We start from the raw sequence: 12,113 nt of genomic DNA, 5'->3' as shown, positions 1-12,113 counted from the left end.
ATCACTTGAGATCAGGAGTTAGAGACCAGCCTGGTCAACATGGTGAAACCCCGTCTCTACTAAAAGTACAAAAATTAGCTGGATGTGGTGGCACATGCCTATCATCCCAGCTGCTCAGGAGGCTGAGGCAGGAGAATCGCTGGAACCTGAGAGGAGGAGTTTGCAGTGAGCTGAGATTGTGCCACTGCACTCCAGCCTGGGTGACAAAACGAGACTCCGTCTCAAACAAACAAAACAAAACAAAACTCGCTCACCTGTTGTTATGATTCAGTGACACCATTTGTCTTCTCTATGGTTGGATTTTGTTTCTTTCAGGTTTCTGTAGTTACACCATAATTATTTAAGGCAGGGTCTGCCTCCGTTTTGGGTTGGAGCCTGTATTCAGTTTTTTTTTTTTTTTTTTTTTTTTTTTTTTTTTTTTTTTAATCAGTAACATGGAAGCAAGTGGCAGATAGGTTTAATATGCTTCTGCCTTTCCACCCAGCAGCTTTGCTTTTCTCCTTTTTTCTTCTTCTTCCGCTTGAGTGTATCGGTTTCCGGGGGGGAGGAGGAAGAGGGATACAGACGAGGAAGTCCTTTTCCAGGAGGAAAGAAGAAAGAGTCCGGAGGGGATCCTCTTCATTATCCTTCTTCTCCTCCTTCCCTGCCTGTCTCTCCTTACTCCTCCTCCTTCTCCTTCTCCTCCTCCTTCTCCTCCTTCTCCTCCTTCTTCTCCTTCTCCTCCTCCTTCTCCTCCTCCTTCTCCTCTTCCTCCTCAGGGCCAATCCTACTCTACATCATTGCATTGTACATTGATAGGCACCTAAAATTTAACTGAATTGCACCAACTCTGAATTACAACTCTGAGGGCTTCTCCAGCAGCACTCCTGCCCACTTTATCAACAAGAATTTGTGTTTAAAAGGGAGAAGTCACCATGCTGTGACCCACTGAAGGTCGGCAACAAGAGGGCTCTCTCTTGACTCTGGCTCTGGGTGATCCCACTCGTGGGGTGCAGGGGAGTCTGCCAATATTCTATTTCTACTCCTGCCCCTCTTAGTAACAAAGCCCTTTGTGTTAGTCAGCTTGGGCTGCCAGACAAAATACCACAGACTGAGAAGCTTAAACAATAGAAATTTATTCTCACAGTTCTGGAGGCTAGAAGTCCAAGATCAAGGTGCCGGCTGATTCTGTTTCTGGTGAGGGCTCTCTTCCTGGCTTTTAGATGGCTACCTTCTTACATGGCCTTTCTTCTGTGCATTGGTTGGGGGTGGGAGGTTGGTGGTATCTCTTCCTTTTCTTAGAAGGCCACAAATCCTCCCAGATTAGGTTCTACCTTTATGACCTCATTTAACTTTACCTTCTTAACAGCCCTATTTCCAAATACAGTTACATTGGGGTGTAGACCTTCAAATGAATTTTTTTGGGGACACACTTCAGTCCATAGCAGACTTGAGTTTATCTGAGGTGGCAGTGTACCCAACTAAACATGACATTTCCCAGCCTCTCTTACAGCTATGTGTGGCCAAGTGACTCTACACAATGAGGTACAGGCTGAGGAGCGGTGTGGCTTCCAGGAAGACCCATTCAAAGGGAGAGGGTCCCTTTTACCTCTTGTTCCTTTTCCTGTGGTTTAGAATGAGCTGATGGTACCTGAGCTCAAGCAGCCATCTCAGACTCAGAGATGACATAAGGATGAAAGCTTCCTGGACTGGCAGAGCTGAAGACAGAAGGACCCTGGGTTCCTGGTGACCGAGGGCTCCCCACAGCCTGGACTGCCCACCTCCAGTCTGGGAGATTATCTGCCTTCCATAAGCCACTATTTGGGAGTCTTTGTTATTGTCAGCAAATGCTATTTCCAGCTGATGCATGGAAGCTTACCTGGCTCTGAGTTTTGAGCTTCAGGCAAAGACATTCAAAGTTCCTCTAAGGCCACTGCTACTTTTCCTCCTACCCTCCCTTCTTTGGAAGCATAATTTTATCCAAGGAATGCCCGATTCATGCACATTTGTCCTCCCTCTGTCTTTTGTTTTTTTTCTTTCCTCTGCTTTCTCCTCTCTCCCTCCCGCTCTTCTTTCCTTTCTTTTCCTTCCCTCTTTCTAATTTATTGAACACCTCCAGGTACTATGCTAGCTGCCACGATTAGAAGTAAGTATAGGAGATAATCCCTTCTCCCCAGTAACCCAGAATCCAGGCTTTCTGGACAACGTAAAGAGAATATGATGGCAAGATACAGCAAAGGAAAGGGCATTAAATCTGATAAAAAGGGCCTGGGGGGTCCCAGAAGGAGGTCACACTTGGCCTGAGATCTAAAGTAGAACTTTTGTGTCGCTGGTAATAAGGAAAAGAGGGTGGAGGACAAAATCCCAGGCACAGTGACCAGCACAGTGTTACTTTATTCAGCTTCATCACCTGTAAAATGGGGACAGTAATAGTAACATGAATAAGTGAATGCATGTACTAGTAAGTGTGCAGTTCATGCTTCTTTTTAATTTTATTCTTGTTGGCAATGTGCTGTTCACCCTGGTAGGCACAGCCCTGTATCAGTTTTGGAGACAAGCTTCACAGAGGACATGTGACTTACTTGTCCATGGTCACACAACTATAAAGAGGCACTGCTCAAAACCAAGTGTCCTGGTCCCTGGTACAGTGGCCTTTGTATCTCCACCCTCTGCCTTTGCATTAAGTGCTGAGGGAACGTAAAGTGAGGGAAAGATCAGTGTGTGGTGGGGGAAAAATCTAGAGGGCTTCCTGGAAGAGGAGAGTATTGAGAGCGTTTTGGTAGAAATGGAAAAAGGAAGGTATTCCAGGGAAGGAGTGTATGATGGGTGTCATCCACCAGGGTGTTAGAGGATGGGCTAGGGGGCTAGCTGGCTTGCAGACGATTTGAACTCTGAAGATTGGTGAGACACAAGGTAGATCAGGCAAACAGCAAGATCAGAGGATGAACCATGATTACAGGCACCCTGATGGCCAGGTAGTGGAGTGAAGCTCTAAGACAGTGTGTCACAGGGAGCCACTGGAAGTTCTTGAGCAAGAGGGCTGGTCAAAATGAAATGAGACTTTGGGGAGAAAGGAAAGAAAGAGACCAACTTGTCTTTACTAAGAACCAGTATGAACTAGGCAGGAGGTTGGCCATTTTCAAATGTATTACTTAACTAGAGCCTCACTATAGCACTATTAGTTTGGTATCAATGTCCCTATTTCATAGATGTGAAAACTGAGGTCAAGAGAGACTTACCCTTAGATATGAGTCAGTGGTGGAGCTAAAAGTTAGGTTAGACTGAACCTAAATCTGTGCTTTTTCCACTGCACCATGTGGCTTTATGCTGGTCTCACTCTAGGAATATATCTTGTACTGTGAGTGTCCCAACTAAGGCATTTCCTAGCTAAGGCTCAAGTCTTTTAATAGCCCAGATACCCCCTGGGCTCACTCTGGGTCACACTGGGCACAGAGGCCTTAATACCCTTGGGACTTCTGGGGACTCCCAGCACTGGGTAGGATGAAGTGCTTGGCTTCCAGGTCTGATAGAAGTAGGTTCAAATCCAGCTATACTGTGCATGAACTGGAGAGCAATATGCTTTAGCTCACCGAGCCTCAACCCAGGTGGGGCAGTGGAATGAGCCCTGGATTGGGAGCCAGTCCAAGCATAGGTTGAAACCATAGCTGGAAGTGACAGGCACTGAGGAGGTGAAATGGTGTCTTTATTATTTCAAAATAGAGTTGGAGGGGTAGCGAGGAAATAAGGTTGCCCATGAGCTGCTCATTGTTGAGGCTGGGTGATGGGTTTATGGGGGCCCATTACACCATTCATTCTACTGCTCTGTTTGAAAATCTCCATTAATAAATAGACTGGGCACAGTGGCTCATGCCTGTAATCCCAGCACTTTAAGAGGCTGAGGTGAGCAGATCACTTGAGGTCAGGAGTTTGAGACCAGCCTGACCAACATGGTGAAACCCTGTCTCTACTAAAAATACAAAAAATTTAGCTGGGCATGGTGGTGCACGCCTGTAATTTTAGCTACTCAGGAGACTGAGGTGGGAGAATTACTTGAACCCGGGAGACGGAGGTTGCAATGAGCTGAGATCAAGCCACTGCACTCCAGCCTGGGCAACAGAGCGAGACTCTGTCTCAAAAAAAATAAAATTAAATTAAAAAAGAAAAAGAAAAAGAAAAAAGAAAATCTCTGTTAAAAAATAAAATAATAACAATAACGCCAAAAACCTTTTTGAAAACCCAGCTATGTTCACCACACCCTCCCCTAGCTGGAACAGCATCTCTGGTTCCCAGGTACGGTTCTGTTTTAAAACTTCATCAGACAAGAGCTGCCAAGGTGAGAAGCCCTGCTTATAGCCATCTCTCACTAGCTGTGTGACCTTAAGCCAGAGTCTTTCCCCTGCTGAGCCTGTTTCCTCATCTGAAAAATGAGGTGAAGATTATTTTAAGTTCAAGGGTACAAGTGCAGGTTTGTTATGTGGGTAAACTTGTGTCATGGAGGTGTGTTGTACAGATTATTTCATCACCCAGGTATTAAGTCTCATAATGGGGTGAAGATTCTAATGACCTCATGGAACTGCTGTGAAGTTTAAGTGGGATGATGTAGGATCCCATGGGTTGGGCATAGCCCCTGACAAATGTGAGCAGGTCAGCCTAGGTTTTCCAGTCACTCTAAGCACCACCAGTCCGCTAGCCACATTCCGTGAGGAACCCTAAGCCAATATGTGCAGCAGAGGCCAGCAGATGACCTGGCAGGGGATAGGTCCCACCTTCTGGGCAACTTTCGCGAGTTTTCTGTGGAAGTACTATGCGCTAACCGATTGCGCCCCTGGAGCTCCAGCTTTATGAGTTTTCTAAAGCACGAGAAGTTCATCACCTAGTGAGGTATTTTTATCTGCCTTTCCTCACTGCTTAAAGACCAAACCCACATCTTTCCTTCTTCTGTCTGTTGTCAGAGCATAAGCGTGTGCCACACGTAACCAGGTGTGCCAGAGTCAGAGCAGGGGTGTGGCTTCTGTGGAAGTAGGAGTGAAAGTGTGCAAACGTGAGTGTGTGTGTTGACAGGCATCTGCATTTGTGTTAGTTGTGCTTACTCAGAGGTCCACAGGCTTGTGGCAGATTTCAGAAGCTGGTGCTTCTTCCGCAGCTCTCTCGGAGGCACACCTCCCTGATTTGCATCTATGCGGAGTTACCCAGCACAAGGACACCAGGGTCACTCAGTGTCACCACCAGAGGGACAGGTAGGGGGATAAGATTGGATGGTGGGGGAAAGGCCTGAACTTTATCCGCCAGCCCTGCCACTGGCCTCCAGGACTTAGCCTCGGTTTCTAAAACTGTCAAGAATGAGTAAAGCCCTTGGCAAGGGGTAGACGTTAGGAAATAATCAGTGAAGGAGGGAGTGAATGAATGCAGGCCTGTGTGGGGACTGCTTCAGCATGGCAGACAAGGTAACGTGTCAGAGCCTTGAGGGTGGGAGCTCCCCAGGTTGGGAAGGGACTGACACCTGGGTCAGTCCTCCGGACAGGAAGAGAGAGCGAGGAGGAAACACGGGCAGAAGCCGGAGAGGGTGGAGAAGAGCAGGGAAGACGGTTCGCAGCAGGAGAAAAGAGGCGAGGAGCCACAGGGAGGGGCCTCCTGGACACTGCTTCTAAAGCCACGCGAAAGTGGAAGCGCGGGGCCTCGGGATGCCCACCCAGCCGGCTGCCCGCGCGCTGGCTGGGGTTGCAGGGCTCCTTCCTGCTCTGCCGGGCTCTGCAGCGCCGCCTGGTGGACACGCGGCGCTCTGCCCGGGCTCCAGCCGCCAGCCTGCACGCCTGGGATCCAGCGGCTGTTCGGGAGAAAGCTGGAGAGAGTCGTGGGGCGTGCCTTGGGGAGGGGCATTTGTCCCTCCGAGGAGGCTCGCACCTCGGCCTGGACGCGCAGCACATACTGGCACCCACCCTTCACTTACCGGGCGCCCGGGGTGACTCGGATCCGTCCAACACGTCGGGGAATCCTTTCTGTCCTCATCCCTGGGCGCCTCAGCACCGGAACGCTGTGCCACTGTGTAGCTGCTCCCGGAAGGGTTCTCATCAAACTTTTAAGGGACGTTGGTTTTGGGTTGTGTTGATAAAATACCAAGAAGCATGAAGGCACGAATGTCCCGGGTTCGTCTCCCTGCTGGTCCCAGGCCTGAATCCCAGGGTGGGGGAATGTCTAGGTCCTTCCCAGACGGCAAGGTGTGGTGGCTCAGGGACCCCTGTCCGAAGACGCTAGGGAAAAGAGGCACAGTTTGTGGGTCGCAGTGGCCAGGAGCGCATGGCTGCTGCTGGTGAGAGGGTGGTAGACGCCTGGCTTTCAGGTCCCCAGCACTGGAGCGGGGACCCCGGCTGCAGCACCGCCACGATCGCCGCTCTCCCACCTGCAGGGCGGGGGATGTCTGTCCGAGAGGCCGGGTTGACTGACAAGCCCGCCGGCCAGGATTCTCAAGGAACCAGGCCCAGCCCAGCCTCTCTCGGCGGGACCAGAGTGGGAGCGGGGCTGCGGCGTCTGAGGACGCTGCGGGCCAGGGGTCCTCCTCAGCGCCAGCTCCGTTTCCCAGGGTCTCGCGACGTCCGGACATCTGCAGGTCCGGACATGCAGAGACGGCAGCGGTGCCAGAGTCCCCACCAAGTCAGTTCCAGGCGGCAGCACGCGCGCTCCCCGCAGCATCCGGGAGGTCGCTGGGGGTGGCTTTGCGTGCAACCCGGGTAAAGGCCCTGCAGCCGTGAGGCTGGCCCTAGGAGGAGGGTGGAAAATCTCAAAGTCACAACCCCGGTGCAAATGGCGGCAGAGGCCGCAGACTGTCGGACGCAGGCGAGAGGCCAAAGGCCGACTCTGCGCGGCCATGAGTCCCCAGAGGCAACGGGGGTACCTGAGCGCCGAGGGGATCCCGAGTCTCAGAGAACCCAGAAGGGCCTGACCCCAGGGAGCGGGGAGTTTGGGGTGCGCTCTCACAGCCGTGACTCCACGGTCCCGGAATCCCCGGAAAGGGAGCTCTGGGCTCAGAACTCCCAACCAGCCGGAGGACCAGGGCTAGCGTCCAGGCTTGTAGCGTCTGGGAGGGGGCGCTGGGTCTCAGGCCCCCTCCCCGCAAAACGGACTGGGACTCTTTTCTGCGTGCTTCCTTCGGCGCTTTGGGCAGCTCTGTCCTGCGACCCAAGTTGGGGAGAAGAGAGTGGCCCGCGCCACTGGGAGCTGCGCCCGGACTCAGACTCCGGCCGCGGTTCTGCAGAGCGGAGCCTTAGGTGCCCACCTGGTAGTCCCAGAGATGCCGGGCCTGGGCGCCGGGACGCTCTTGGGGCCGCACTTGTAGGGGCTTGCCGGGTCCCTGGCCGGGCGCGCTCTCCTGCGGCACGGACTGGAATAGAGCGCCTGCCGCAGAGACACCCGGACGGGGAAAAGCAGCTGTGGCGCCGGCCTGCCCCGGGTCCCGACTCTGGAGGAAGGAGCCGGCGGGTAGGGGTGGGGGCGAGGGTTAGGGGAGGGGAAGTGTTTAGAAGGCCGTGGGCAGCCAGAAGAAGAAAAGAGGGCACACTCTCCCCGAGGGACCAAAGGGTCCCGGCGTTCTCTCCCCAGCCCGGGACACAGGTTTCCCTAGCGCCCCTCCGCCTCCCAGTGTATTCGGCTTGCCTGCCGTGGGCAGGGGAGGCTTGGAAGCCAACGCAGGGACAGCGCGCAGCTCCTCGTCCCCGAGGCCTCGGCCCAGGCCCAGCCGCGAGTCCCAGCCTGCTCCACTCTGCACAAAACGAAACCCAAACGCCCAAAAAGCTCAGGAGGGAAATTTAACAAAAACCCTGTTCCCTGTCACACACCCCCTTTCACTTTTAAAAAGCCAGATGCCACGAGAAGATTGAAATAAAAACAAAATGATAGATAGCAGAGGACACTATCTTTCCAAATAGCGAGATATCCTCTAAAAATATGTTCCCCAAGGCCAACTTAATGGCTGGTCGCCCCTTCCGACGCCTTTGCCTCCCAGAAAATCACAACAAAGCGATCGGAAATTCGGCCACGGTCCCGGGAAGAAGGAGTAGCAGTGAGGCCCTGGAACCCACTGCGGCCGAAACTGCCATGCTCTCTTTAACCAAAAAATAAAAAAGATAAGAAGAAGTAAAACCCTTTAATACATCAAATATACGGAATTTTAATCTTTAAAGCGATACATTGTCTATTATTTTAGTACATGACGTAAACCTTGTCCCCTTCTCAGCGGGTGGACTTAAAAATTAAAAATAGTTAAGTGTTCCTTTTAAAGAACAAAATAAGGCAAATGAGGTTTTGGAATAGAATTTTTTTCCTTTTTTTTGTTGTTTTCTTCCAGAATACATACAAAAAAATACCCATTCTCTTCGATGGTATACACCTTAAAAATAATTGCAATTTTAAATCAGAGCAGACAAATTGTGACTTTTTCATTTTTTGTAACAAACATGCATGTAAATTTGTTTCAATCAGACATTAAATAACGTACAATACAATCATAGCAATTTTAAAGTAACATTAAAGAGAAGACCTCTAGTTCTGTGGCGGTTTTGCTTTTATTTATAATCTACAAGGGATGGGAGGGTTTGTTTTCCACATTTTTACCCTCAAGTTTTAAATTTTTTCCCTCCTCCTTTTTACCTACAGAGCTCAAACTAAATAATGCACTTTTGAACCACGGGTCCGCTTGGAGCTAACATAAATAAATACCAGTGTCCACCGATGCAGTTCTCAGATGAACACTTTCTCAATTATTTTTTCCTTCTTTTTCTATAAAAAGTCAAACGATATTTTTTCAACTTTTATAAAGTTTGGGTGGGGAGGTGAGAGTGGGGAGAAGGGGAGTGTCCCACCGGGTCTCGGTCGCTGCTGTCGGGTAGATACGGCATATATTTATTTCCTTTCGTGGCCCGAGTCCTCCCCACGCGCGGGTGTCAGCAGCCTGGGCCGTGATCCCGCCCTTCCCTGGGCTCCTCCCCTCCCCCAGCTCCTTCCTCTCCCTCGCTCGCCCTCCCGGCCGCCCTCACTGATACCCCAGCGCCGAGGCGGTGGTCAGTCTCTGTCCGTAGAGGGCGTAGGGGGAGTAGTAGGGTCCGGTGGCGGCGGGCACCGGCACAGGGGCGCCGGGCGTGGGAAGCGGGCTCTTGGAGTAGGGGTGGTAGCGGCTGCTGAGTCCCAGCGCGTGGTGGGGGCTGCGCAGCGCCAGCGTCCCAGGGCTGCCCGGTGCGCCCGAGGTGGGGATGTGCATGTGGCAAGCCATGGCGGCCGCGGCGGCGCTGGCCAGAGACGACGAGCTGGGGTAGCCCGACAGCAGTTTGTCTGTCCCGGGGAATGCCGTATGGGTCCGCAAGTGGCTCAGCAGCTCTTCTGACGTGGCAAAGCGCTTGTCGCACGGCCCGTTGGCCGACACCCAGTTGCAGATGTGGGGGAGCGGGTCATTAGGGAGCATAAAGCCGTAGGGGTAGAGGGGGTGGCCGGCCAGGGAGGGCGGTGTGGCGCCAGCAGCCGCGGCGGCCGTTAGCGAGGAGTGCACACCGTGCAGCGGGTGCGTGGGGTACACCAGGGGGTATCCGGACTTCAGCGCCGCGGCCGCAGCGGCCGGATCATGTGCGCACGAAGCGCTGGCGGCCGCCGCCCCTGCCAGGTGGCTAGCGCAGTGGTAGCTGAGGCAGTACGGGTCCCGGCACAAACTGGCTGTCATCACGGACGGCGGAGACGCTCCGGCCAAGGGGCTGGAGCCGGCCGGCTTACTGCAGCCCAGAGACCCGGCCGCGGCCGCCGCCAGCTGCGCCCCCACTAGGCTGCCTGGCTTGGTGGGGTCGAGTGCCACGCCGTGTGGCAAGAATTGGGGCGGGTAGCCGGCGTAGGCCCCGGCCAGGCTGCCTGGGTAGGTCATGCCTGCGGGAGGCAGAGGGAACACTGTCTGGCCCGGCTTGTAGGGTGACACGGGAGCCACCAGCCCAGAGCCCAGCACTGAGGAGGAGGTGGGCGCGCTGGGGCCGGAGCCGGAGCTGGAGCCCGATGAACCACCGCAGTCTGAGCCCAAAGCCTTGCCCCCCGGGCCCCCATCCGGATGCTGGTTCACGTCCACATTAATCCCGCCGCCGCAGCTAATCCGGCCGTGTGCCAGCCCCGTGGGTCCCCCTTCGGCCGAAGCGCCCCCGGTGCCCTTGCCGCCGCCGCCCACGTCGGTGTCTTTCTTGTCGTCCTTGCCCTCCGGGGCACCCCCGGCCGAGGGCAGCATACCTCCCGGTGAGCAGGCCGAGGCGCTAGAGCTCGGGCTGCCTGTCCTGGGCGTGAATGGCTGGCAGGTGGCGCTCGGTACCCGGAATCCCGACTTCTCTGCCGAAACACCCCCGCCGCCGCCCCCGCCACCGCCACCGCCTCCACCGCCGCCTCCCGGCTCCTTCTTATCCGAGCCGGGTTTGGAGTACGGCTTGAAACTCGACTTGTCCTCCACACCGATGTCGCTCAGCTTGAGGGGGCCCGATTTGGTGTCCTTGTCGCCCGCAGCGCCGCCGCCGGCACCGCCCGCGCTGCCCCCGTTGGAGGCAACCGAGGAGAGTTTGGAGGAGGGCGAGGGGTCGGGCTTCCCGATCTGCGAACATGTTTGCGCCAACAGCGCCAGCGGGCTCTTCTTGGCATCGAGCTGCGGGGTCAGACGATGGGGGGGTCACACAGAGAAAGAAGTGGAAACCCTTTAGAATCCTGGCTTCTGGGGTTCAAATGCTTCTCCGCAACAGCCCACGAAGATCCTCCCAGCCCCGAGGCACAATTCTAGGCGGCACCCCGTCTTCAACACCCACTCACAAACAAACATTCTCGCCCTTGGGAAAGGCAGCAGATTGCTCCCCCCGCCCAACCACCACCCCCAGCAGCATCTTTCCTGACCTCTCTGAGCGCTAACTAGATTTTTAAGAAGCAAAACGTTTTAGTGCTCGGTTCCTAGACCCAGAACTGTACCCCCTCCCCACAAACACTCCTTAATTCTTCAGAGTAAGGGCTTGGGCGGCTGGCGCCTGTCCACACACTGGCTTCTGGGGATCCGGAGGACGGCGACTTTGGAACCGTATTTCAGACCTCCGCCTGCCTTCGGTGCCGAGTGAAGGGGCCTGGGTCGGGGTAGGGGGCTTTCATATCAAAAGCAGAAACAAGTATTTGTAGCCTTGCTTCCTAGCATTCACGCCCAATTCCACTTCCTCCCCCTTTTCCGCCCTAGTTTTGAGGTACGGAAGCAGTAGCCTCTTCCCCCATTCGGGAGCTGAATCACTCCGACTCCCCCACCCCCGCCCACATGCCGAGAAAAAGAAAGCCCTAGGGTGGCAACCAGGGTAGTGGTCCCAGTGCAATCCAGAGAGGGTCCTTACCTCGATGGGGCTGACGGGCGTGGAAGGCAGGGGCTGCAGGTACTCTGGGTGCAAAATGTGGCCAGTTCGTGCCGTCAGCATCTTCAGCACCTTGATTGGCAGGCGGTTGGCCTGGCGCAGGGGGTCAGAGGGAGGCACGGCGTGCACAAAAGGCTTGGTGCTGCCGGCCGGGGACGAGCCTGGGCAGGGGCCGGAGCTATTTCCAGAGAGCGCGCTGGTCCAGGCAAGGTCCGCACCGCCGCCTCCTCCGCCGCCGCCGCTGTGCTTACTGCTTCTTAGGGCAGAAAGCGAGGGCGCTGTGCTCATGACCCACCCGCGCGCATGGGAGCAGCGGGGGGGAGGGCTCCGGGAGGCGCGGGGCGGGCTCGGGGCTGCGCGCTCGCCCGGGGAGCAGGAGCAGCGGGAGGAGGAGGAGCTGGCGCGGCGGCCACGGGCGCCCAGCGCGCCTTCTCGGCGCCTGGAGCCAGACGCGAGTAATCCTGGGTGGCCCGCAGCGGAGCCGTGGCCGGGCTGGAGGAGCCGGCTGGACTGCTGGAGTGCCGGGCGGCTCGCGGTGTCCGCCTCGGGCTGCTCCCCTGCGCTGCGCTCTCACGGCCCCGCGCCGACGCTGCGCTCTGCGATGTGAGCCGCTGCGTGTCCAGCCGGGGCTCTGGCGAGGAAACTCACTTCAAAAGCAGCTGCACCGAGGGGGAGATTAAAGCCTTTGCCGCCTTCCAATCAAATGGGAGCCCGAGGTGATTGGAGGGTCAAGGGGATGTGACGCGTCCC

At 55.2% G+C, this 12,113-nt stretch overlaps 1 protein-coding gene across 1 annotated transcript; it reads right to left on the bottom strand.

Annotated features, from left to right (window-relative positions):
* Positions 1–8,115: 8,115 nt before the first annotated feature.
* Positions 8,116–12,113, bottom strand: ZNF503 (zinc finger protein 503). Its single transcript, XM_010375539.2, has 2 exons — positions 11,346–12,113; positions 8,116–10,627 (listed from the first exon to the last, which is right to left on the bottom strand). The coding sequence occupies exons 1-2, from the start codon at positions 11,649–11,651 to the stop codon at positions 9,002–9,004; spliced, it is 1,932 nt and encodes a 643-aa protein (XP_010373841.1). The 5' UTR covers positions 11,652–12,113; the 3' UTR covers positions 8,116–9,001.

Source organism: Rhinopithecus roxellana, chromosome 11, assembly GCF_007565055.1.
Source record: "Rhinopithecus roxellana isolate Shanxi Qingling chromosome 11, ASM756505v1, whole genome shotgun sequence".
NCBI classification, from domain to species: domain Eukaryota; kingdom Metazoa; phylum Chordata; class Mammalia; order Primates; family Cercopithecidae; genus Rhinopithecus; species Rhinopithecus roxellana.
Note: the sequence above shows the minus strand (reverse complement) of the source record. Positions and strands in the feature narration are given on the sequence as shown.

Excerpts from the sequence above, each read along its gene's own strand:
- ZNF503 (XM_010375539.2), bottom strand. The coding sequence starts at position 11,651 with ATGAGCACAGCGCCCTCGCTTTCTGCCCTAAGAAGCAGTAAGCACAGC. Across the intron at positions 10,628-11,345 it reads CGCCCGTCAGCCCCATCGAG|CTCGATGCCAAGAAGAGCCC; the intron begins GTAAGGACCCTC and ends CTGACCCCGCAG.